The following is a 24,647-nucleotide window of genomic DNA, read 5'->3' on the forward strand; positions in this document are numbered from 1 at the left end:
GCTTTTGCTGACCCAGAAAAACTGTTAGGGTTATATACCAGCTTTGTTGGCAATCTTTCGCCTCCCAGACCAAGCATCCCTGTTCAAATAAATAATTGTGATTCATTTACCTAATGGTTTGGTCAATGTTTATCCTCCCAGACATTTGATTTTGGCTCACTGGGATCCTAATATGGTTATAACAAATGGAAGGTCTATAAGCACATTCTATGAGAATGAAAGCTTCCACTTCTGCCTTAGCCATGGATATCCTAGTTTCAAACATCTGTCGAGAGGCTATTTTGGTGTCCACACCTTTGCCAGGGATTATTGTGTATGGACTCTGAGGTGCGGCAAGATGGTCATTTCACGCATTCTGCACTTTGGGACTTCTTAATATGGCCACTCCTTTAGAACCCTTCCTGAGAGAGGTACTGCTATGCAATACATTCACAAGTGAGGAATCGAATCACCCGGTTGAAGTACCCATCAGCAGAAAAAATACTTACATTCAGTAATGATCTTTCTGGTGGACACTATCTACCTGGAGATTCCTCATGACCCTACACACCTCCCCATTCTGAAGAATAGTCATATAGATCTCACCATAATAAGGTTCCAAGCAAAATTGTCTGCACTGTGTTTCGACTGATGTCATTAATGTCGTCTCGGCCGCATAAGGAACAGAAAAAAGTGGACAGGAACTGATGTAAGTGAACCAGAGTGGCCTACTTTTGGATTCAATGATGTTACAAGGATGCTGGGTTCTGGAACCAAGTTGGAACCAGCACCCCCTACTGGACCAGGGGAACTATACAAGAAATTATAAATCTAATCCAACGTCTGTAGGGACATTCAGATGTCAGGAATCTGTAAGTATAAGTATCCATCAGAAATAGTTGAATCATATCCAGAATATTTGCAGCTCTCTGTAAAGGAGGGAAAGATTGCTCTTGCAAAACAACACAACTATGAAGATCAGTCTCTGTGTGGTGGGATTTCAGGGCATTGTTAGAAAAGATAAATCATTCAGAAAGGTAATTGTGCACTGAATACTTTCTGTGAGCAATGCAGGAGCCCCCATATTAACTAGCTAGTCATCCAGTTACATAGCTATATGTATTCAAAACATTCTGAATGAAATCGCTACCAAGGTCAATACTTTGGGAGTAGAAAGGTGATCTAATAGTGTTTTGACCTCACTGACAATTTAAGGAAACTCCTGTCAATTGGAAGATCGGCAGATGGAAATTGGTATCCTAGAGATCGAAGGACACTAATCCTTCACCTACGCTAAGGGCTGTAGAAAAGGGCACTCTCTGCAGGCTCACCCCACATTTTTGTCTTTCTTGGCTGAATCTATTTTTGTTGGCTTTTAGGACTCTGTGAACTTTCTTCCTGGTTATCAGAGTTAAATTGCATGTCCTCTTGCTTGAAAATATGGTAATATTGGCCTACACCTGATTGATACATTTAATTTACTTTCATGTTCCTAGTAAATGGTGCAAACACAAGGAGATGATTGACGGAGCGCTGAAACCTTTTAGACACTCACCACCAGTCACAGATCTGGGTTGAAATATCATCTTTCTGATGAAGGGTGTTACCCAGACCAGTCCTAGGATGCGTGTTTCTGGTTCAGGGAAGACCTGGCTTGGCAGTTCGGGTTGGACTGTTCCCATGAGGCACAGGGTCAAGACTGATTTGCATACAGCTGGTTCTGAACTGAGGTGGCGAAGTGAGCGAAAGCATGATGATGGATTCAACCCAGATCTGTGACTGGGGGTAAGTGTCTGAAAAGTTTCAACACTCCGTCCATCATCTCTTTGTGTTTGCTTTGTTCGCCCTAAGTTCGCAGGGTATGCCCAGATATGGGTCCCTTGCTCAGTTTACCACTGGATTCAAGCTAGCCTGGCTAATGAAAGGGTGTTACCCAGAAACCGGTCCGAGGATGTTTGTTTCCGGTTCAGAGAAGACCTGGCTTGGCAGTTCGGGCTGGCCTGTTCCCATGAGTGACAGGGTCAAGACGAACAAGTTACTTACCTTCGGTAACGCTTTTTCTGGTGGATACAGTATCTGCCTGTAGATTCCTCACCTTGTGAATTTCCCCCTGCGCCAGCAACATTCGGAAATTCTTTTTGTAGCTTCGCGCTGACGTGGACGACGTCACAGAAGCACGGCATCGCGCGCGGCTCCACTGGCGTCACCAACACCATAATAGGCCCAAGTCAGCGTGATGACATCAGTTCTGCCCTTTTTCCCGTGCCTTCGAGGCATACGGACGGATCAACAACAGTAGATATACACACAATGTACACAGTACCAAATAATCAAAACAACACATGCAGAAAAGTAAAAACATTAACACATTTCCTTCGACAATAAAATATTAACATTACAGTAAATCAGGTATAGAAGAGTGAACAACGGGGAGGCAGGTGGGCCAGTGAGGAATACACAGGCAGATACTGAATCCACCAGAAAAAGCGTTACCGAAGGTAAGTTACTTGTTCTTCTGATGGATACATCTGCCAGTGGATTCCTCACCTTGTGAATCGAGTCCCACAGCAGTCCCCACTCCCGGAGGAGGGTGTCCACTCTCCTATACCAGAAAATCCTGGAGGACAGAACGCGCAAAGGGGCCGTTCCTCCTCACTTCTGAATCCAAGCCGTAATGCTTTGCGAAAGTGTGGAGGGAAGCCCAAGTCGCTGCTCTACAAATGTCCTCTACGGGAACACCCCTAGACAAAGCAGATGTAGCAGACCTTGCTCTAGTGGAATGAGCTCTTAAACCTTCAGGAGGTTCCTTACCCGCCAGAGAGTAGCATATCTTGATACACAAGACAATCCATCTTGACAGCGTTCACTTGTGCACCGCCTTGCCTCTTCTGGCTCCAACAAAACCAACAAAGAGCTGGTCATCCACTCTGAACTCTCTAGTTCTGTCCAGGTAAAAGCTCACCGCCCTCTTAGGGTCCAAGCGATGAAGTTTCTCCTCCTCCTTGGAAGGGTGAGGGGGAGGATAGCAGGTAGGAAGGGTAATGGACTGCCCTAGATGGAAGGGAGTTACCACCTTAGGCAGAAAAGTAGCCCTGGTCCTAAGTATCATTCGTTCAGCATGAATGGTCAAGAATGGGGGCCTTGAACTAGGAGCTTGAAGCTCACTTACCCTCCTTGCTGAGGTCATTGCAATTAGGAAGACCGTTTTAAAAGACAACAGCCTCAAGGGACATTTGTGCAAAGGTTCAAAAGGTGATCCCATGAAGAAAGTAAGCACAAGGTTCAAGTCCCATTGAGGCAAATAAAGGGAGTAGGAGGTATTTGTAAGGCCCTTAAGAAACCTTAAAAAAATAGGAGATTTAAATAAAGACGGCTGATCCGGCAGGAAAAGGAATGCTGACAAAGCCGAAAGATAACCTTTCACCGTAGCTACAGCAAACCCTTGCAGAGCCAAAGAAAGCGCAAACTGTAGAATGTCAGACAAACGAGCCTTCAAAGGGTCAATGGATTTCTTCCCACACCAAGAGACAAATTTGGACCACCTATAACAATAGATAGACTTGGTGGAATGACGCCTGTCTGATAAGATGACATCCACCACATCATGTGGGAGAGAAAATGAATTCAGGTTGCCCTGTTCAATCTCCAGGCATGAAGGTGTAAGGTCTGGAGGTGGGGGTGTAGAACCTGCCCCTCCATCTGAGAGAGGAGGTCTGCCCTGAGAGGGAGACAGAGCGGCGGGGCACGAGGAGAGGTGGAGAACATCTGTGTACCACACCCTTCTTGGCCAATCCGGGGCGATCAATATAAATTGGGCCCGGTCTTGGCGAATCTTCCTCAGAACCCGAGGAATCAAAGGAATGGGAGGAAACGCGTAAAGGAGTTAAAATCCCAACTCAACTGAAATGCGTCTCCCAAAGCTCCCTGCATCGGATACTGGAGACTGCAGAATGACGGGCAGTGAGCATTCTCGTGAGTGGCAAACAGGTCCACCCGAGGAGTCCCCCATGTCCGAAAGACGCGACAAACCACCTCCGGATGAAGCCTCCACTCGTGATCGGCTGAGAACTGCCGACTGAGACTGTCTGCCCGCACGTTCAGAACACCGGCCAGATGATTTGCCACCAGATAAATCCGATGGTCCTGAACCCAGGACCAGAGACGCACAGCCTCTCTGCAAAGGCACCGGGAACCCACTCCTCCCTGCTTCTTGACATACCACATTGCGGTAGTGTTGTCCGTCAGAACTTGAACTGAAAACCGCGAAGGGAAGGGAGGAAGGCCTTGAGGGCCAAACGTATCGCCCGCAATTTCAGAAGGTTGATGTGAAGCAACCTTTCCTCTGGAGTCCAAAGACCCTTGACCTCCAGATCCCCCAGAGGAGCACCCCACCCTATAGTGTATGCATCCGTTATCACTGTGGCCACCGATGGAGGCAGTTGAAAGGGCTTTCCTTGAGACAGATTGCCTTCCACGCCCCACCAAGTCATATCCGTCGCAGCTTCTCTGGAGATCCTCACAGACACCCTGAGATCTCCAATGTGTAGATACCACTGCCTGCGGAGGCACCACTGGAGTGCCCTCATGTGCCAGCGTGCATGGTTGACCAACAGAATGCAGGAAGCCATCAGACCAAGCAGACGAAGGACCTTCAGGACTGGAACGACCGCTCCATTGTAAAATAAAGGAATCATTTCCTGTATGTCGCGAATCCTTTGAGGAGGAGGGAATGCCCGACACACAGTTGTATCCAGTACAGCACCTATGAACAGGTTGCGATGGGAGGGCACCAGGTGAGATTTAGGCTCATTTATCGAAAAGCCCAACCTGTACAACAATTGAGTTGTGCATTGCAGATGATGCAGCACCTTCTCTGGAGATTCTGCTTTGATCAGCCAATCGTCCAGATAAGGAAATACTGGAATCCCTGACCTTCTGAGATGGGCCGCCACCACCGCCATCACCTTGGTGAAGACTCGAGGTGCAGTAGTAAGACCAAACGGAAGGACCGCAAACTGATAATGTTGAGAACCCACCGTGAAACGGAGATATTTCCTGTGCGACTTTAGGATGATGATGTGGAAATAAGCATCCTGCAAGTCGATCAACACCATCCAGTCCTCTTCCAGCAGCGCCTGAAGAACCTGCGCACGGGTGAGCATCTAGAACTTCTCCTGTTTCAGATAGAGGTTCAAGATCCTGAGGTCCAGGATTGGACAAAGCTTGCCATCCTTCTTGGGAATCAGGAAGTATCGGGAGTAGCATCCCCGACCCTTTTCCTGCTCCGGTACCACCTCTATCGCATCTTTTCTTAGTAACGCCAGGAATTCCTCCTGCAGAAGCAGCAGGTGGTCTTCTGAGCAAAACCCTTGACAAGGAGGGTAATTCGGAGGGAACTCCCGAAAGGGAAGAGCATACCCATTCACCACGATATTGAGAACCCAAAGGTCCGATGTGACCGATTCCCAATCCCGCAGAAAATAGGTAAGCCAACCCCCGCAGGACCTGCATGATCCGGAATGGCGGATCTAGGGCAGCTTTGCTGATGTTGGAGGGGGGTGGGAAGAGGAAGAAGAGGAGGAGGAGGAAGCTTGACGTCCTCGAGGACAAGCCCTTTGTCTGCCCCTGTAAGATTTGTACAGCGGATTTTGCTGCTGCTGCCGTTGCGACTGCTTCTAGGCTCGAAAGGAGGACCTTCTGAATCCCCTATACCTTTTGCCTGCAGTTCCCCTGGATTGCAAACCCATGGATCTGGCCGTAGCTTTGCTGTCCTTGAATCTCTCCAACGCAGCATCAGTCTTTTTCCTGTAAAGGCCCGAACCATCAAAGGGTAGACCCATTAAGGCATCCTGGACATCTGTTGAGAATTAGGAGGACTTCAACCAAGCCGCCCTTCTGGTTGCAACTGAAGATCCCATTACCCTCGCCGCCGAGTCAGCAGTGTCTAACCCACTCTGGATGACCTGCCGAGCAGCAGCCTGAGTGTCAACCAGCACCTCATTAAAGTTTTTTCTATCAAAAGAGGTAAGGGATATGTCCCCTCCCCACAGGGAGTGGACATAAAAAGGATGTAGGCACCCTAAGGGTAAGTCTCCTATTGGCTACTACCTTCTGACCGATGTAACACCCATATAACTTGTATTTAGGGGTACCCCTGATCCTTAATTCTCAGATCCCTGATAACCTATGAAGAAGAGGCCAAAGAAGAGCCTTGCAGCAGTGTTCACTGAAGACACCAACTAACTTTGCCCCAGCCCTACCAACCTGTGTGCAGCCCTCAAAGACCCTGCAACAGAAAAGTGACTCGCCCTGCAGGTCAGCTACCTCCAAAACCGTGGGAGGACCACCTGTCTTCTAAGAAGACTCCTGATCTCCTGTGGAGAGAAGACCTGTCCAGGGTAAAACCAAGTTTAAAGACCAAAGCTCTGCCTGTGGAACCGCAAAGTCGTCCGCCTCTGCACCCGACGCCCAAGGTCCGAGTCCAAGAGGCCCACCGGTCCAGAAAAGGTTCCCCAGAGATCCTGAGAAATAGTCCCTCGTGGGTTGACCCTTGCCGGACTCCACATCGATGACTCAAGGCTCTACACAACGACTCTCCCAACTGCAACCACGCCGGTAAGCTGGTTTCTGGAGCCAAAGGACACCACTGCACCCGGAGCCCCTAGGCCTTAAGGAGGTAAACCAACGATGTTCCGACGCTCCAGCACATCCCAAATTACCTGTGCAGCTGTGGGTTTCTTTTGTTCAGGTTCCTGGTCTGAGCTTGCAGCCTTTTCCAAGTTAGAGATTCCCTGTTTGTTTGCATTGAGCGGCTGACTCTGTGTTGGCACCCTGCACCCAGCCGCCCCTGCGCCACTGGAGGTGTAGGTTTGGTGCTGCCTTGTGGCCCTCCCCCGTGCTTACCTGAACCCCCGGAGACTTGGTTCCAAAACTGTGCTACTGACCTATAAGTAGTACTCCTTCAATTGCCCCCTTTCTCCATTGGATAACATTGGCACCAGAGACAGAATTTGACCTCTGCACCCGGACGCCCCAGTGACGCTGGTGGTGCAGCAAGATCACTTACCGGAATATTGCCTGGTATTGAGTCTTCATCCAAAAGCTCAATACTGTAAATAATTTACTTTCCTGTATATTGCTGATTGTGGTTCCTCCCATAGGATAACATACTGATTGAAAAATGTACTGTGTCCTCTTTTTACATTGAAAAACAGTGATGTTGCAAAATGTATTTTACTGCAGCAAAGTATCTTGGGTTATAAGAAATAAATATGCAAATAGTAATATTTTTGCAATCCGTTGGTCTCGGATTTAGTCATGGAGTGTGTGTAGTCATTTCCTGCCTGTATGTGTAAAACCAATGCTTAGCAATGCCCTCTAATAAGCCTAACTGCTTGGCCACACTCCCACAAAAGAGAGCATAAGTGTTATCTACTGGAGCCTCTGTAAAGCCTCTGGGGATCCACTGGACTCTGTGCACACAAAACCTTACTTTGGTATGGCATATACAGAGCTAGCTACCTACAGTGGAGGCGTATAATTCTACACCTTTGAGAAGAGAAACTTTATAATTGTAAATAGTAAATAGCCAAAAGTAGTACATTTCCTCGAAAGTGTAAGTCTAAATTTACACGTAGTTACTCATGTGCAAGCTTATCTTTGTGAATAAGCCCCATCAGTAGCAACAAATGTACTTTCATTGCATATTCAAAATACCTTTAAACAGAAAGCAACAACATTAAACTAAACGTATAGTAGCACATGAACATTACAGCCCATAAAACAATCACTACCTGCAGAATCCATGCTATGTAACAAGGGCGCATGGATGACACGCTGGGAGAATCATGTTGATTTTCTGAAAGTCGGTTTCCATCAAAGGTGCAGCCCTCCAGCTGCAATCCGGTGATCTATTATGGGAAAGAAAAAACATTATTTTTTTAATACAGCCTAAAATATGGAAAGCTCAGTGTGAACCAATAGCCTGAATGTTTTTACACAAGTACAAAAACGATTCGAATTGGCAAAGCCAGTATAACAGGCACTGGCAAGCTAATGTGAAGGTTACAGTTTAAAAATCCTTTTACTGCAAGTATGTGCCACAAAAACAGAGGAAGAAAGAAAAAGTTCTGCTGCTAAATAATAATAATAATAATAATAATAATAATAATAATATTGCATTAAAAATGTAAATGAAAAAAATTACCATCACACATAATGTCAATAAAAGTGTGTGTGTACTTTCATGCAGTACCTGAACAGCTTCATATATAACTTTTTTAGCTTGAATGTACATCACAGAAAAATATTATTTTATTGGCAAGAGGTAAAGGTATTATTTGCTTTGAATTACTTTAACTGTATTCTAAAGGCACACTTTAAGCACACAAGAATATCTAAAAAAAAAAATCAGAATAAAGAATGGAAAGAAAAGAACATTGGCAAAGTATTGGCCCACCAACCTGGCAATGAAGTGCACTTTCGCTTGGGTGTTTAAGACATGTGATCAGACAAAATGCCTTCACTCGCAGTGCAAGAAAGCCACTTGCTTTAGTGGTCTTGCTATATGTTGTGGTAGGAAGAAACAAAATGTGAATGACAGTTCAAAAGAGCAATGGGTGTAGAGGGCTGACTTAAAGCTCTTCTATCCATGTATTAATTTATATAATTCAGTTAATGAATTTCTTTTGATGACATGAGGCTGTAAAATAGCTAAAACTGTCACCAGACAGTACATGTAATGATCTGGGACCCTTAATTTAAAAGAAATCAAAACACAGTGGTACTCCATTTATTTCTATTTGCCAAACGTTACAGAAAGAACTGTACCTGTAAATAACAATGTTTATGCCATGGCACTAAAGATAAATGTGTCACATTTATTTCCACAGTGACAAGGTCAAATTCCAGTTAATTCCCACCGCTGAGAGAAACTGACATGAGAAAAACATTATTTTCTGTCATACTGATTACATTCTACAATTAAATGGAAACAACTTTCCTCATAGTCAGGAGGCCTCCTGAATGTGGTTTTACCTTGCTGCATAAACGGCTAACCAGCTTATAGTTAACCAGGAAACAACAAAGGTCCTGATATTCAGTCACTGCAGGAATAAAAAGAACCTCTTCTGGCATATTGGTAACCAGAGCATTACCACAGCCAGGAAGTATAACGATCTCGGTGTATGGTTCATTGAAAGTAGCACAGCAGTGCCACAAATAAATGCAATTTAAAACAAGCATTGGCAAAGCCAATAGGTCTCGCTTTTGCAAGAGTTGGAGCTACTGGCGGTGTAACTGACAATGTCTTTGACCAATGTGATGTGGAGTTGGATGTATGTGGTGTGGAGTGGAATTGTGTGTGTCATATTGGAATTGTTAGTTGTGGAATTGTGTAGTGTGAAATTGTGTAGAGTGGAATTATGTGGAATGGTGTGCAGTGGAATTGTGGAGAGTAATTACGTGGTTTTGAGAGTATTATGTAGAGTGGGATTGTTTGTCTTGGAGTGGAATTATGTGAAAGGTATTTTGTGTTGTGGAGTGCTATGTAGTGGAATTTAATTATGTGAGGTGCTGTTGGCAGTTCGGGCTGGACTGTTCCCATGAGGCACAGGGTCAAGACTGATTTGCAAATGGCCATGTCTGAACAGGGGTGGCTTGGTGAGCAAAATAACGATGGATTAAACCCAGATCAGTGACTGGGGGTGAATGTTTTGCCATGTGCACATTCCGTCCATCATCTTTTGTGTTTTGCTGTTCACCCTATGTGGGAAGTGGGTATGCCCAGACGTGGGTCCTGTGCTCACTAAGCCACTGGAGTCAAGCTATATTGGCTGAAGACGGCTGATAGCCAGAAACCGGTCCTAGGATGCTTGATTCCGGTCCAGGGAAGACATGGCTTGGCAGTTCGGGCTGGACTGTTCCCATGAGGCACAGGGTCAAGACTGATTTGCATATGGCCATGTCTGAACTGGGGTGGCTGAGTGAGCAAAATAACGATGGATTAAACCCAGATCTGTGACTGGGGGTGAATGTTTTGCCATTGTGCAACATTCCGTCCATCATCTTTTGTGTTTTGTTGAATTTCATGGCATGATGTGGAATTCTGTTGTGTGGGTTGGATGTGTGTGTTGAGATGAATCTTTAGGTTTGTTGTCGAATTATGTGATGTGGAATGGAAATACGGGAGTTGAATTGTGTGACGTTAAACTGTGTGGTGTTGAGTGAAATAATGCTGATTGGAATTATGTGGCATGGTGTATAGTGTATTTATTTAGTTTGCTGAAAACATCACAGAACAAATGAGGAGGTAAAGTCAGTGTGGAAAAGCAAAGAACTGATTTTTCACAAAATGCTCAAGACAGTCAACTGCAATGCATTAGGGCACAGAAAATGTATACAAAGCACAATCTTAACGCATCTAAATCCAATGCGCTGTTCTAGCAAGTGTCAATTGTGATAAAAATGCAATGAATCCTAAACACAGAGGGGCAGTTCCTCAAGTAAGGGGCAGAACAGGTCCTGATCGATTGAACAACCGTTCAGAACAATCAAGGGTGATACGAATTATAAAATCAAAGGACCCTCCAACACCTGGTAGGGTCTCATGCTTCATCATAGGCGCAACATGGTCAACATGATGTTTCATGCCTAGTGTGCCAGGAGATCAATGGGATTTCCTCAGTAAATGTTGATACCTACCCTAAAAACAAAGACTGTGGGACCCAAAAGAAAACGTGAAAAAACAGGGTATCCACTTAAACAACAAATACTGCTCCTGCTGCGGTGAAGCTAGGCTGATTCCAACCAGAGATAGGTGAAAAGCGCTCCTTACATAAGGCAGAGGACCGCGTCTAGCTGCAGATAGATAAAAGGTGGGCGTCTTGATATAGTCACACAAGCACTACCCTCCTCTGCTGACCTTGCTGTATGAAAACATCACAGATCAGATGAGGGGGTAAAATCAGCGTGGAACTGAATGCTCACAGTCAACTGCAATGCATTATGGGATATAAAATGAATGCGCAGCAAAATCCTAACGTCTCTAAAACCAATGTGCTGTTCTAAAATTGTCAATTGTGATTAAAGTGCAATGTATGCATTGTTACAATACATGACACCACGAGTCATTTACACTGTGTCAGTCAACTGTCGGAAAGAACTGGTAAGGTGGGTAAAAGAAAGCTAGACAGTTACTTTAGGGTGGTCTAAAGAGTACAAAGTTGTTTGTAGAAGTGATACTAGAAGAGAGTGATGGGGGATTTAAAGATAATAACGAGGGCGATAAAGAGAGACGGAGCCTCTGAGAAGATTTTGGCACAAGTTCACCGGAATACGGAACCAAAGATATACAAAGTGAGGTTGAAAGCTCGACCTAAAAGCCAGCTATTCAGGCCTAAACCAAAGCAGTATGTTTAAGACGGTGATGTAACTCTCTCGATGCTACCGGACCAGAATATGTAGTCATATGGGAGGCTCTTCCATCATGATATCAGGCGGTGTGCACTTGTATCACAGTAGTGCGATGCATGCATCTAAAAACAAGATGGCTACTACGCATGCATTCACACAAATGAGGTGAACCTGAAATATCTTTCTTTTGCTTGAAGACGTATAATTCCAAAATGGTCAATGCAGGATGAGATGCTGGAGGCTGGAACGTCTTGCAACCCGAAGAATTCTGGAGAGCAGATCCAACAAGTCTTGGCAACCGCAAGTCAACTCGGTGCACAGGGGTTTGGTCTGAGCAGTTTTGACAAGGGATACTGGCCTCAAAATTGCAGAAAAATAGGTCAGGCCTTGAGGGAGTTGCAGAACCACCACTAGTGTTGCTGAGCCTTTTGAAGTCTGTGGGACGGCAGGAGCAGCAGACCAGTCAGCTTTGTTGTGGTGCCTTTAGGTGCAGAGAAAGGACTCCTTTACTCCAGGGGAGATTACTTCAGGTGTCCTTAATGCCTACAGGTCTGGTGAAGATGTTCACTATATGAATTAAAATGGCTGACCGCATGTACAAAGCCTGGAGGATCAACTCCAGCGTTTGTAGGGGTGTCCCGCTCATGCAGGGGCTCCCTCACACTTATCACCAAGTACCCTACCTTAAGGACTGAAAGGCCAGCTAGAGGAATGACTTATCAGTTTTAAGTGGAGTGACCTCAAATATAAGGAAAGTTATATCGGTCGTGAGAGGTGCTAGCACCAACTCACACAGGCTACAATGGCATGCCTGTAGTCACAGTTTAAATGGTCTCTCAAGAGTGGCACAATACATGCTGCAGCCATTGGGAGACCCCTGGTATACCTATGCCCTGGGTACCTTAGGAGCATATACTAGGGACTTACAAGGGTATACCAGTACCCAATTGTGGAGGTACAGAAGTACTTACAATGGTCAATTAAGGGAGGAAGCACAGTGATTGGGGTCTGATTAGGAGGATCCCAGTCAGACTAGTCAAAAAAACATACCAACACTAACATGACTCCTGGGGGTATTCTAAGGTAAGGAATCTAATATTAACCTGTTTCTTTCAGATACATACATTTTCAACAAGAGGCTTGCTTCCGGAAATCTTTGTCAGCTGGAGTACAAGGAATATCATACTGATCATGGGAAGCTGTAACTGCCTGAACCACAAAACTGTGGTGTGTGGGTTAGAAAAGAAGGCAAACAGGATCATTGGGGGCCAGGTGGTGCTTGTAGGCAATTGTACAGTCCACAGGCTCACCAGTATCAGGCTTAGCCCATGTCCCCAGTAATATATCATATAATGCCTCACAAAAAGGTGCCACTGGTTTAATCCCTGACTGACCCAGATTAAGAACCTCAGTGAGGGGGTCTGGAGATTTCTCCACCGTAGGTAGAGTCAAATATAAACATCGGCCACCCTTCTTAACACATCCGCCAAAGAAGCGCTGGCCTCCGCAGCAAGGTCAGGAGGATATAGAAGGCTAGAATCAGGGGAAGAGTCTAGCCCACTTGCGTCATCTAACTCTGAAATCCAACTGTCCACCATGGGAGATAGATTCACAAGTTGCACAAAATAACCTCTTCCTCATTTACTTCTATCAACTCCAAAGAACCCTGAATTATCGTATTCGCAACTGATGCTGACATGGCGCTTATCAACGTCGGGCTCAGAAAATGGAAGGACAACGGTCTACGGCATCGTGGACAGAATTATTAGAGAGGGTGTCGATGCCTCAAGACTCTCTGCCGGGTCTTGCATAGACTCCAGTTTGAAGCCTTCCAAAACTTCTTGAGGAACAACCGACGTCGCTCTGGAATCAGTCGATGCCATAGGTTTGAACCCCCAAAGGGCTGTTCACCGGCGTCCTTAAGGGCCTGACCGCAGCTGAGCATGAATCTGTTGATGGCTATACAGTCACTGTACCCATCATCTTCTTGGGGCTCAAAGGCGCTCCAGAGGAAGGTGTAGGTCTAAAGATGACATGGAGAGCATCATGATACTCTTATCTGTGCCCAGGTCGTGACGGCTCCTGGAAATGAAGTGAGGTACAGGAATGATTCCTGCACGGAGTCCTCAGAAGAAGGGCGTGAGGGCCATCTAGAACCACGTCATGAGATGAAGAAGCCCCAGAAAAACACAAATTTGATCGCTTATGACGACGCTTACCGTGAGTTCGGGACTTGGACCGCTGACGTAGTTCATGGGATGTAGCGCGACACTCACGGGACTGGCCTCTAGCTCAACTCTGTATCCGAACTGCAGACTGTGATAGTTGACCACTCAGGAGTACTGGGAGTCCTTTAGAACCGTGCCATCAGGAGCTTTATTTGTCACTCCCGTAGAGCTTTCGATTTCAATTCTTGGCAGGCGTCGCAATCTTCAGCATCGTAGGGCTCGCCCAAACACCACATGCAGATAGCATGAGTGTCTGTACCCGACATCTGCTGAGCACAGGACCCACAGGATTTAAATCCGGAAGGCATAAAGAGACCTGGCACACTGTTGCAGGTGAAAAATCATCACAGCAGACCAAACAAAAACGGCTAGAGATACGCCTCCCCGGATCCGCTTTACAGCGCAGAAAAGAAGAAACTGACATTTGTGCACTGGAGGGGACTTATATGGCTCCACTGACGTCACAACCAGAGTTGGCGTCATCACAGAGCCATACGACACCGTCCCCTGGCATGCAGAGGTACTGCTGAAAAATTTCCAGATCCAGTCTGACACCTGGGGAGAATTCAAAAGTTAAGGAATCTGCAGCTAGATATCTCTATCAGATACTGAGATTCTTGGCGTGGGTGTTGGGGGTGATAGCAGGTCCTCTATCACCTACCAGGTTAAGCCACAAAGAGAGGAGCTCACCCCGAAAATAATGACTTCAGTCTAGTAGGTCCATGGCCTTTTCTCCCAAATAGGAGGGCCAAAGGTCATGTTTGGACGGGGATGGCCACCTGCCCCACCAGCTAGAACCCGGCCTGTGAGATAGTGTTCAAAATGTGTGTGTGTGCGCGAGATAGTTGTCCCACTTTCTGATTGTGTATACCTTCTACCTGCGTTTAACAGAGTTCACCCATCGTGTGTGTGGTTGATCATGCTCACTCTGCCTGTGTTGCTCTAAAAGTGTAGACCCTGCTTTTGTGTAACAAGCATTGCTTAATTTATGCACGTGGCTGAAGGTGGAGGCCACATGCACTTACTTTTTTAACGCAGGGATTATTTTCGATAGTCAAGCTTTGATTTACAGCAAGAGAGAGAAAGGATAGGAACATTGCAGCAAAGGGAGAAAGAGGATTAAGAAGCAGGAAGTGTAGATACATAGATAAAGGAGACACAAGGTGAAATCAGGACCAGGCAGTCTTGGAATGATGGCATCCCCTCGAGGCAAACAGTTTGGGCTTCCTTTAAGCAAATTAAGTGCTGGTAATAATCTTCACCCTGCATGAATGGGTGTTAGTTTCACTGTGCCTGGCCGTGTGCGTGAGAGAAAGCAAAGGTTGGCCGTCTGAAGTACAGAACTAAAGACGAAGAGCAGAAGCTGGAATCAAAGGCCATTTTTACATTAAATATATTTCATGTTTCTGAGGTGACTCGGCTTTTAAAGAACTCCGTATGAATAAACATACAATGACCAGAATAATCAATCCATTTTTCGAAACAGCAAACAGTTGTCCCGGGGACTTGTTAGTGGAATGATTTCTCTGAGGGGCAAGTTACAGGACTAAAAGCCAGCTCAAAAGATCAGGCAGCAAATAAGCTTCCGTATGTAACACAGGCTTTAGGGCACGATCAAGCGGCGCTACATGTGTACTAGCACATCCCAACAATGATGCAATGCTTTTAATGGTACATATCCAACAATTCTAAACGTAGTTGCTATAAAAATAGTCATGGATAGTACAAGCAGTTCTTAGCTGCCTGCTACACTAGTGATTAGGAATCACTTGCCAGTAAAGCTTCTCTGCTACTAATAAATACTACGAATGCTGTAAAACGTGTGTGCCAGCCAATCTGCGAATACGATCCCCATAGAGGAGCCACATCAGCTATTAGATGCAAAGAAGCAGTAACATTGAAGGACAGTTCCAGCACTACTGATCAGACCTGACGGTGTGTCATATTACGTTATACCACTTACATAGCACTCTATAGGGTAGGATCACCACTGCTGATCTGATAATGGACTTCTGGGCAGAGTTATCACACATCCCAGCCCGTCTCAGCTGTCATAATCGTAATGCTAATCTGCCATAGTAGTAATGGGCAATACAGTATTTCAAAGCAGGCCTACTATATCTATAATCGAAAGTATTCGCATCCTAAAGTAAGCCAATATATTTACAGTTCGTGGGAGAGGATATTTTTCCAACTAAAAAAAGGGCAAATAAGTTCACATCAGAAACACTTTTCCACTTCAGAACTCATTTGTATAGAGAAAAGGTATTGCTAGTTCTTTGTAATAAATCATTAGTGATGTCACTGACCTCTGTGATTAGGGGTAAGTGGACGTGTGGGAGCTCTTGCACTGGGTGCTACTGCTCTCAGACCCTCAGGCCAGCTGAGTAGACGAAGGAGTGTGAATTACAACTTTACAATGCAGAGCAAGGACTAAAAGCAGCGGGTGACAGGCCTCACACAGCATCAGTGAAACGTCCTTGAGCTCTAACCATCTGAGAGTGACAGGAGCCTAGGAGTGCAGGCAGTAGGGACCGGGCTCCTCCTGTGCTACTCGCCTTCCACATCTAGTGATCCTTAAAAGGGGTGACTCGAGGCACAGAAATAAAAAAAAAGAAGGGGCAAGCATGAATGACCCTATGCGACTCTGGGCATAAAATACATACACATTGTGGGTGGTTTCTCTATAGGGAACTTTTCAGTATGCCCCTAAAGGGGTTCACTAATAGTGGGGTTGCTCACTATTGGAATGAACAATAATTTTTAAGTGAAACGTAATTTGCTTTTATTTTGCCGGTAATAGTATCACGCCATTCCTACCTATTTCACATAGAACATTTAGGAGGTTTACATGAATATATATAAAAATGACATACAGATGGAACAGATACTAAGTAACAGGAATTCCTTGCTGGAGATCTGTTGAGGTGTCTCTTAATTGATTGCAGAAAAGAGTCCTCCTAGTGGTAGTTCCTACTATGCATCAAACTCGACCCATACAGGAAATAAAATCCAGCCCCAAAGGTTTGTGGTTGAAGGTGCGCATGAGTTGAATTCTCATAAATAAATTGAGGATCTCCACGAGAAGAAATAGTCAACGAGTTTTGTCCCCTTCCTTCCGGCCTCCTCAGGACTTTGAAACAATGACATGGGACACATACAAATTTACCTAAAAGAAAAGAAAGCGGGCAAGAATTCCTTCTTACCCAAAGCATTGTCCGCATTAATCGCAATCTACTCGGAGCACATAGGGTCACCCATTATCTGGAATCAATACAGTTGCAGCTCTCCCCTGTTGTCCGCACCAGTGTCAGGGATCATGAAGTGGGCCCTTCGTTTACTGCAGAGTCGGCAACAAACAGATGGCATTCTTGCACGCTTTCTTTTCTTTTTGGTAAATTGTATGAGTCCTATGTCCTTGTAGGGCGAAGACCTTAGGTGGCAACACTGGACCTAGTCGTCTGTTGCAGAGTCATTTCTCAGTTAAATAATGAGAGAAGCTCATGACCCACGTTGGTGAGGCATGGCAAACGAGCAAATGACACCATTGACCCAGCCACAATAAATATATGTTCAGATGCCATCACATCCAGGAAGGATGAAGCCGCATGGTGTCACCTGTCGAAGATGGAGGGGTAACTATTTCCCGATCCAGTTTGGCACCTGTAGAATATTCATACGGTGAGCAAGCTGCACAAAAAACCACCCACCAGTAAGTGAGGGTACTGCTGACCCTTCTCTAAAATTGCCCCAAGCAATCAAGAAGTGGTTCAACATGGACAGATTCCCGACCTTACCATGGACTGCAGTAAAGACAATTTATGATCGACATTCTCAATCAAATGTTAGGGTCATTGAAAGGTAGAAACCCTGAAAGTCAGTTGTGTTTAGAAATTGGGAATACATTAGAAAAAACTACTAGATTAAACAAATATTCTAAAGAATAGTAAACACAAAGGGCCTAATTACGATGGCGGTTGGACGAGCGTCCGACCGCCATCGCAGCGGGTTGGAAACCAACTGACATGCAGTCGGCGGTTCCACCCGCCAAATTAAGAAGCTACCACTGTGTAGGATGTCGGAAACATCGCCTTTTTTCACTGCGGCTTGTGCTGCGGCCCAGAATAAGGCTGCAGCACAAGCCACAGTGGAAAATGGGATTTTTTGAAACATCCATGCCCCGTGTGCCAGGCACCATGTGGTGGGTGGGTATCCCAGGGGCCCCGCGGGCTTCATAGTGGTGGCCCAAAGGTGACGGGGCCCTGCCAGGGGTCCGCAAAGTCTTTTTCCAACATTCTTTTCATGGCGGGAGGCTGTGAGAAAGAGTCATCGAAATCCCTATGGCAGGACCTGCGCAGGCACTGCCCCTATTGAAGCATTTACGATCCGACCGATGGCCCAACAGGATCCTTGAGCCGGTTGGATGAATCAGTCGGTTCCTCCGACAGCAGAGGTTGGACTGACCGCATCCTACTGCAGCGGTCGAACTGTTATGTTGGATGGCGGTCTGACCACCACCGACAGTCTGACGGTGGCGGCTGTACCGAAATCCTAATCAGGCCCAAAGTGTTTTCTCACCAATTGGCATTTTATTATTTTACAATTTGTTTTAAAGAGCAAAGCAGCCTTTGCAAATCAGCTATAACCAACTTTCTGCGTTAGCAAACATGCAAAATATAGTACCTCAACTTGAAGTTTAGCTTCAGCTATCCGTCCACGCCATGATGCTACAAATTTAAGGTTGTCCATCGAACAGTTCATCTCTCTAAAATACAAAAACATTTTTTAAAGAAACATTTGAGCATATTGTTTTATTAAGATTATTCTATAAATCCTTTCTAAAAGTACAATGTTCAGCACTTACTGGCATCTTTTTCGTTACACTGCTTCAAAAGCACTACGTAAATTATGTTATACAGGTTGCTCGGATCGGTTTATTATCCAGCATTCAAAACGTTCCTCAGCTTTAGAAGTAACCTTGGTCAACCTACCGCGCAGTTTCCTGGCGCAAAGCATTTAAGAATGTGTCCGGGTGGAAAAGTTCTGACAAATCGAGAGTCTCTGACAGCAGTTTCTGCTTTTCTGCTTTCCCAACCCAGTTCTGTAACAAAAACAAAACAAAAATGTATACCTTGGTTTAATAAAAGCTAGACAGCTGTTTTTTCAGCTTTTAGACCACTTATCTTCTGCATGAAATCTTCATAATAGCAGTACACGTATTACGGTTCCCAGCTACCTCTACGGATGGTGGTTTAACAGGTTAGAAGACAGGCAAATTAAGATGTGGCTACTATTAACTAAAGCATCTTGAGACACAACAGAAGATATGAAAAAGACACTGAATCCAAGGTCCGGATGTAAAAAGACCATTAAATATAAAAAACTTCTAATGATTTTTAAAGCATCAGGATTAGTACGAAAAATGTCCTAGTTTATGTTTTAAAAAGAAGGTAATAGAATTTCAATAATGAAAAAAATAACATACTGTTGTTCAAATGCACGATGACCGACAGGAAGAAGGAAAAGATGACCAGGGACAGAGGGAAGGAAAAAGCAAGAGGTAAGAAAAGGGAAGGGAACGAGGTGAGGGGAATAAAGACCTAAGTGGGGGAAAAGAGGCAGGGTGGGGCAAGATTGGAGGAGGAGGAGGGGAGAATGTAAAGGAGGAAAACAAAAATGAGACGGACAAGTTAAGGAGAAAATCAGGGGAACATGGCAGGTGAGAAGTAAGGCAAAGGGAAGTCTCCCCAAAAGAACACACTAAAACAAGTGGGGGAAAAGAGAGGGAACTGGACCTGCAAAGGGAAAATGTATTCAGTAGGAAAGGCGAGCCACCAGAGCATGAAAAACACAGTAATTGTTAAATCAGGGTCATGAGATCAAAAATGATATTTGGAAGGATACCTGTTCATTAGCATAACACTGAACGTTATTTACACACACACGTATATCTTAACAATTCTTATGAAGATATATGGTGTAGCCTGCTGGGATCACCCACTTGAACACTGCAATCATTTGCCTGCCAAATAAACAACTTGAACAGGGGTGCATCTGGAAAGAGCAACCGTATCGTTATACACCCACTTGATAAAGGCTATTCCCTCATACTTGTTATACTGCATGGGCTGGTACTGACCATCAACACCAGAACCTGCCTGCCTTGCACCCGTGGAAGAAAAACCATCACTTCCAAACTGATGGATTTGAGCTTACAAATACTGATGCGACAATGTTGTACTTTAACAGGTTATAGTTCTACATCGACTACAGACGATCTTGGAAGAACAATTTACTTACCTTGAGTAATGCCACATTCTGGACAAGACTCCATCTGGCCTCATATTCCTCACCTCGTGAATTTTTCCTAGGCATCAGACTGGATCCAGAAACTTTGGTAGCAATTCTCTAGCACGTCGGCAGGGGACATTGTGTGGCTCTGAGTCGGATCTGCCCTAGATGTGAAGCCAGAACCTATATATGTACCACCTCTGCATACTTACATTGGATTCTCTATGATCTCTGTCCGTGGCATTGGACGCAGAGCCACTGGAATCAGAATATGACCAAGCGCACACTTCAAGATTGAGAGCTTATTATTGACATGAATGAGTCAATTCCACATAATGGGAAGCAGGGTGGGTCAGTGAGAAATTTGCGGTTAGACAGAATATCTACCAGACATGGCGCTGACCTAAGTAAGTAACTTGTTCTGATAATAGAGATTTCTAACTGCAAACTTCTCTCCTTGTGAATAGATGCCAAAGCAGTACCTCCCCCTGTGATGAGTGAGGAATGGCTCAGGATAAGGAAATACTGCCAGACAGATCGGGAGAAGCTGCACCGCCGGACTAGGCTATTCAGGCAGTAATGCTTTGTTAACTTGTGGGCAGATGTCCACATAGCAGCCTGGCAAATGTCCAGAACTGGCCCAATACATGCCAGTGCTGTAGTAGCAACCATCACTTTGGCAGACTGAGTGCAGAAGCCTTCTGAAGGCCGCTTCTTGGCCAGCCCATAACAGATCTAGATACATACCACAATCCATCTTGAGGTGGTTCACTTTTGTATTGCTTACCTTTCTTCGCTCCAGAAAAACCCATGAAAAGTTAGTCATCCTATTGGTCGTCTCTAGTCCTATCTGTAGAAACTGAGGGCCGTTTTAGGATCGAGGTGGTGGAGACGTGTTCCTCTTTTTAAAGATGAGGTGGGACATACAAAGCCAGCAAGGTGATAGATTGCTCTGTGAGCAGGCGTGCAATCACCTTGAGCAGAAAAACTGCATTCGACCGGAGGACTAGTTTGTTTGGGAAGAATGAGTAGTAGGTCTGCAATGCAGACAATACCTGAAGCTCGCTTACTTGCCTAGCTGATGTTATGGCAATGAGGAATGCCGTTTTGATGCTAAGCAAGCAGATAGTACAACAGTGCAAAGGTTCGAAGGGAGTGGACATTAGAAATGTGAGGACAAAGTTAAGGTCCCAATGTGGCATCATGAAAGTTGCAAGAGGGAACTTGTGTATTAGCCCCTTTAGAAAACGGATCACAAAAGGTGGCCCATTAGGTGCGAGTGCAATGATCACTCCCATGCATTACAGTTATATTTAACCATCTCATTGTCCTGCCTTGATTAAAGGCGCACCTTAGGTAAAGGGAGATTTTTATCATCGCACACTAAATCTCATTTCTCACCACTTCCTAGAAGTACTCCATGTAAACAAAGGGAGCTCTTTCTCCACTAGATGTTTCTCTGACGAACGCGGCTGGCCAATGATGAAGCATGATACCCAAGGTGGTGTAAGAGGCCAGGCCTTACAATTTTTTTTTTATTATTTTGTTTGTTATATCCATGGTCCTGATACAACCGAACACAAAATTGGTTCCAACTGGGAGGAACAACGCTGTGGTTTAGAGGACCTTGAGAGTCGAGCAACTCCAAACAGTGGGAGGGGCAGGATGAAGAGAACCCATGCTTCGAATGATGTTTCTTCGATTACTTCAACTCTGCTGAACTTCCGGACTTCGAAGGCGAATGGTCATGAGAGTGATCCCAGGGGTGAGAAATTTGTAAGACCATCTTGTCTGATGTGTTTGATCTCCAGGCAGGAAGCAATTGTAATATTCTGCCTTCTACTGGCCCGACATGAACGTGAAAGGGCAAACTAAAGAGGCTTGGTAGCAGCTGGTGCAGAAGGGGAAGATTTGGAGGGCTGCTCTCCCTGATGAATGGCTCCTGCTGGCGCCATGTCCGCAGACTTAAAAGGACTGGGTCGGCTGTTGCATTACAAGTTGGGAGGTCTGGAATTGTTTATAAGCTAAAATAAATAGCCTCAAATCTACAATATTGTTGGGGAAATTGTTTAGGTGCTGTCAATAGTCATAGAGATGGTGATTTTGGCCTGATTATATTTGAATTGTTGCAGCTTCGAATCAGCCTGTTCTACAAACAGCCTGGAGTCACCGAAGGGCATGTCCTTTAGGGACGCTTGCATGTTTTCATATGATCTCATACAGATATGCCTTCTAAGCATTAATGACACTGTTGCTAATAGCTCTGCTGATGCAGTCTGCAATGTCCAGGCCAGCTCAGATAGCCTATGTAGCTGCATCACAACCATCATGTATCGTCTGGGCTAATGAGGCCCTAAGGTCTAATGGGATAGCTAGCAAGAAGACACTGGCTGTAACCCACAATGCGTGGGAGTTAGTACCCAAAATACAAACTGTGTTGATAGATCAGAGGGCTAAACTAATTGAAGAGAACTTCTTTCTGATAGCATCTATTCTTTTAGATTCCTTATCAGGGGGCTTGGTTGGAAATTAATTTGGATTGACGCTGCTCTGCTTGTCAAAGCTTAAATGATTAGGCTCTCCGGTGTAAGATGTTCCTCTAGGAAGTGCAGGTGACAGGGAGTCAGTCTAAAATGCATAGCCACAGGTTGATTGACTGGTGGCACGACATGGCTTGGGCCACATAGCCAGAAAGGCATCAATAAAGCTTCATTAAATTGCAATAAGGGCTCAGATGAAGGTGGCTTCATCTCAGTCAATACATTTGTTTTCATCTCAATATTATGCAACTGCAATTCTAATGTTCCAGCTTCCCTCCAAACCACCACTGTCAATGAAGCGCTTTCTTCCATTGGTGGCCCAAATGGCGAATCTAGCACCACTTTGGGAGCTGTGTCCACCCCACTGGTATTTGTAAGTGTAAGTAGAATGCATCATAAGTATAATGAGAGGGAAGTGCAGGGTTCCCAGGCCTCCGCTACAAAGGCTGACTGACCCGTCATGAGCGGCGTGTCGGAGAAGGTCTTGACTACGTGTCACTAGTAGACTGCTACATGTACTACTACTCATTGAAATGTAACCCTTTAATGTGTGCGATAATGTGTACATACTTTTTCTTTGTGCCTTACTCCCCCTTTTTTCGGGGGGGGGGGGGGGGGGCGTGATATGTGAAAATTTAATAAAAAAATGTAAACAAAAAAAAAGCATATTGAGAGGGAAGCAATCTATCCTCTTCCTCATCATCATCAGTGTCCTGAAGGACATTAGGTGCCATCTGCATTGTCAAACCAAAAAAGAGTTTGGATTCTCTGCTGGCACTGGCGTTGGGGCAGAGGTATTGGAATGGAATATATTTGTATTACCTCTGTGTCTGCTTTCACAACATAATATTGTGACAAAGATCCTGAATAGGCTGGTGTCAGTCCAGGCCAGTGATCGACTTTAGGATCGGATCATCAATGAGTGTTGGTGAAAGATTTATCAATGCCAGTACAGAAGGAATCAGTATGAACCTTGGCGCTGGAGTAGAAATCAGTAACTGAGTTCAATATGGGTCCAGTAGCAGTCCAAGAGGTCAGATGGTGAAGAGGGCTCAATTGTCAGCACAAGACCCACTGGAAATTTCTTGGGCTCCGAGGGGCCCAAAGGTGCACCAAAGTGAGGCAGAATTGACTGCGAGCTGTTTTTATGTTCACTGATATAGAGTTTTGCTTCAGAGTCTGAATCGTCTTTGGGTGCACAAGGCAACACATGTTGCACAACCCAGATTTATGGTCAGAGCCCAAGCACCACAGACATAACTAATGCGGATCTGTTATGACATCTGCTTCCTGCAGGTTCTATATGACCAAAATCTTATAATTTTCAGTGGGGACAACATTCACCAGCACACTGTGAAAGTGATGAGTATTTGGGAGTCATAGGAAGATGGGCAAAGTTGGGAGCTGAGCTCCAGATCTGCAAAGGGTGCAGAAAGAAAGAACTGACGTCAGTGTGCAGATATGGTGCATATATGACCCTCTGCTCTGTCATTTCCAGGGTGGTGTGGAGTTATTAGGGAGCCACAGAGTATCATCAACTGGCAGGATCATAGCTAAAAGAATTCCCATTCCCAGAATCCAGTTAGACCTGTGGATATTCTAAAGGTGAGGAATCTGCAGTTAGAAGTATCCATTAGAAAAGACTACGTAATATGTTCTGATCACTCCATACCATCACAAACCAGTAGATCAAATCCTCAGACTGTACATTAGGCAAATGGTTCACTGTTTTCTTCACCAGCTACCACAAGTAACATTGGTATGTCACCAAATTCATGGCTGCATTATGTCTCTCAAAGTTATACATTTCAGGAGCTTTTTAGCCGTAGCAACCATTCTTCAAGACTACCTCTCTGGTGATAGGGTTGAGAATGATTCAGAGCTTTCCCCTAAATTATCCGCATGAACCTCAAGGGAGTAAGCCATGAGATTAATTTTTTTCAGCAATTTCATACTCAATATGCACCTATTCTTTGTAGCACAGTCCTTGAAAAAGCAGGTATGGAAACTGGTCGGTCCCAAATTTCAGGTATCAAATTACCGAAAGCCTCATGGAACAGAATAAAAGGGGTTTCATCCAGGGGATTACTATGCAAAATATCTGTAACTTTGTCGAGCACATACCTTCTTGAGCGGAAGAGGCCCTTCTCAATAGGGAAATAGAAAAAGTATAATACTGAAAAGAAGTGGCTGCCAT

At 45.0% G+C, this 24,647-nt stretch overlaps 1 protein-coding gene across 3 annotated transcripts in view; it reads right to left on the reverse strand.

Moving 5' to 3' along the window:
- DYNC2H1 (dynein cytoplasmic 2 heavy chain 1) overlaps positions 1–24,647 on the reverse strand; it is a 1,560,829-nt gene that overhangs the window by 9,049 nt on the left and 1,527,133 nt on the right. For all 3 annotated transcript variants that reach the window (XM_086935265.1, XM_086935264.1, XM_086935263.1), the window contains 3 exons: positions 18,611–18,720; positions 18,303–18,384; positions 7,773–7,889 (listed from right to left, as the gene is read on the reverse strand). In XM_086935265.1, the coding sequence (XP_086791391.1) occupies positions 7,773–7,889; positions 18,303–18,384; positions 18,611–18,720 (309 nt within the window). The remainder of the gene's footprint in view (positions 1–7,772; positions 7,890–18,302; positions 18,385–18,610; positions 18,721–24,647) is intronic.

This window comes from Lissotriton vulgaris, chromosome 8 (assembly GCF_964263255.1).
Source record: "Lissotriton vulgaris chromosome 8, aLisVul1.2, whole genome shotgun sequence".
In the NCBI taxonomy this organism is placed as follows: domain Eukaryota; kingdom Metazoa; phylum Chordata; class Amphibia; order Caudata; family Salamandridae; genus Lissotriton; species Lissotriton vulgaris.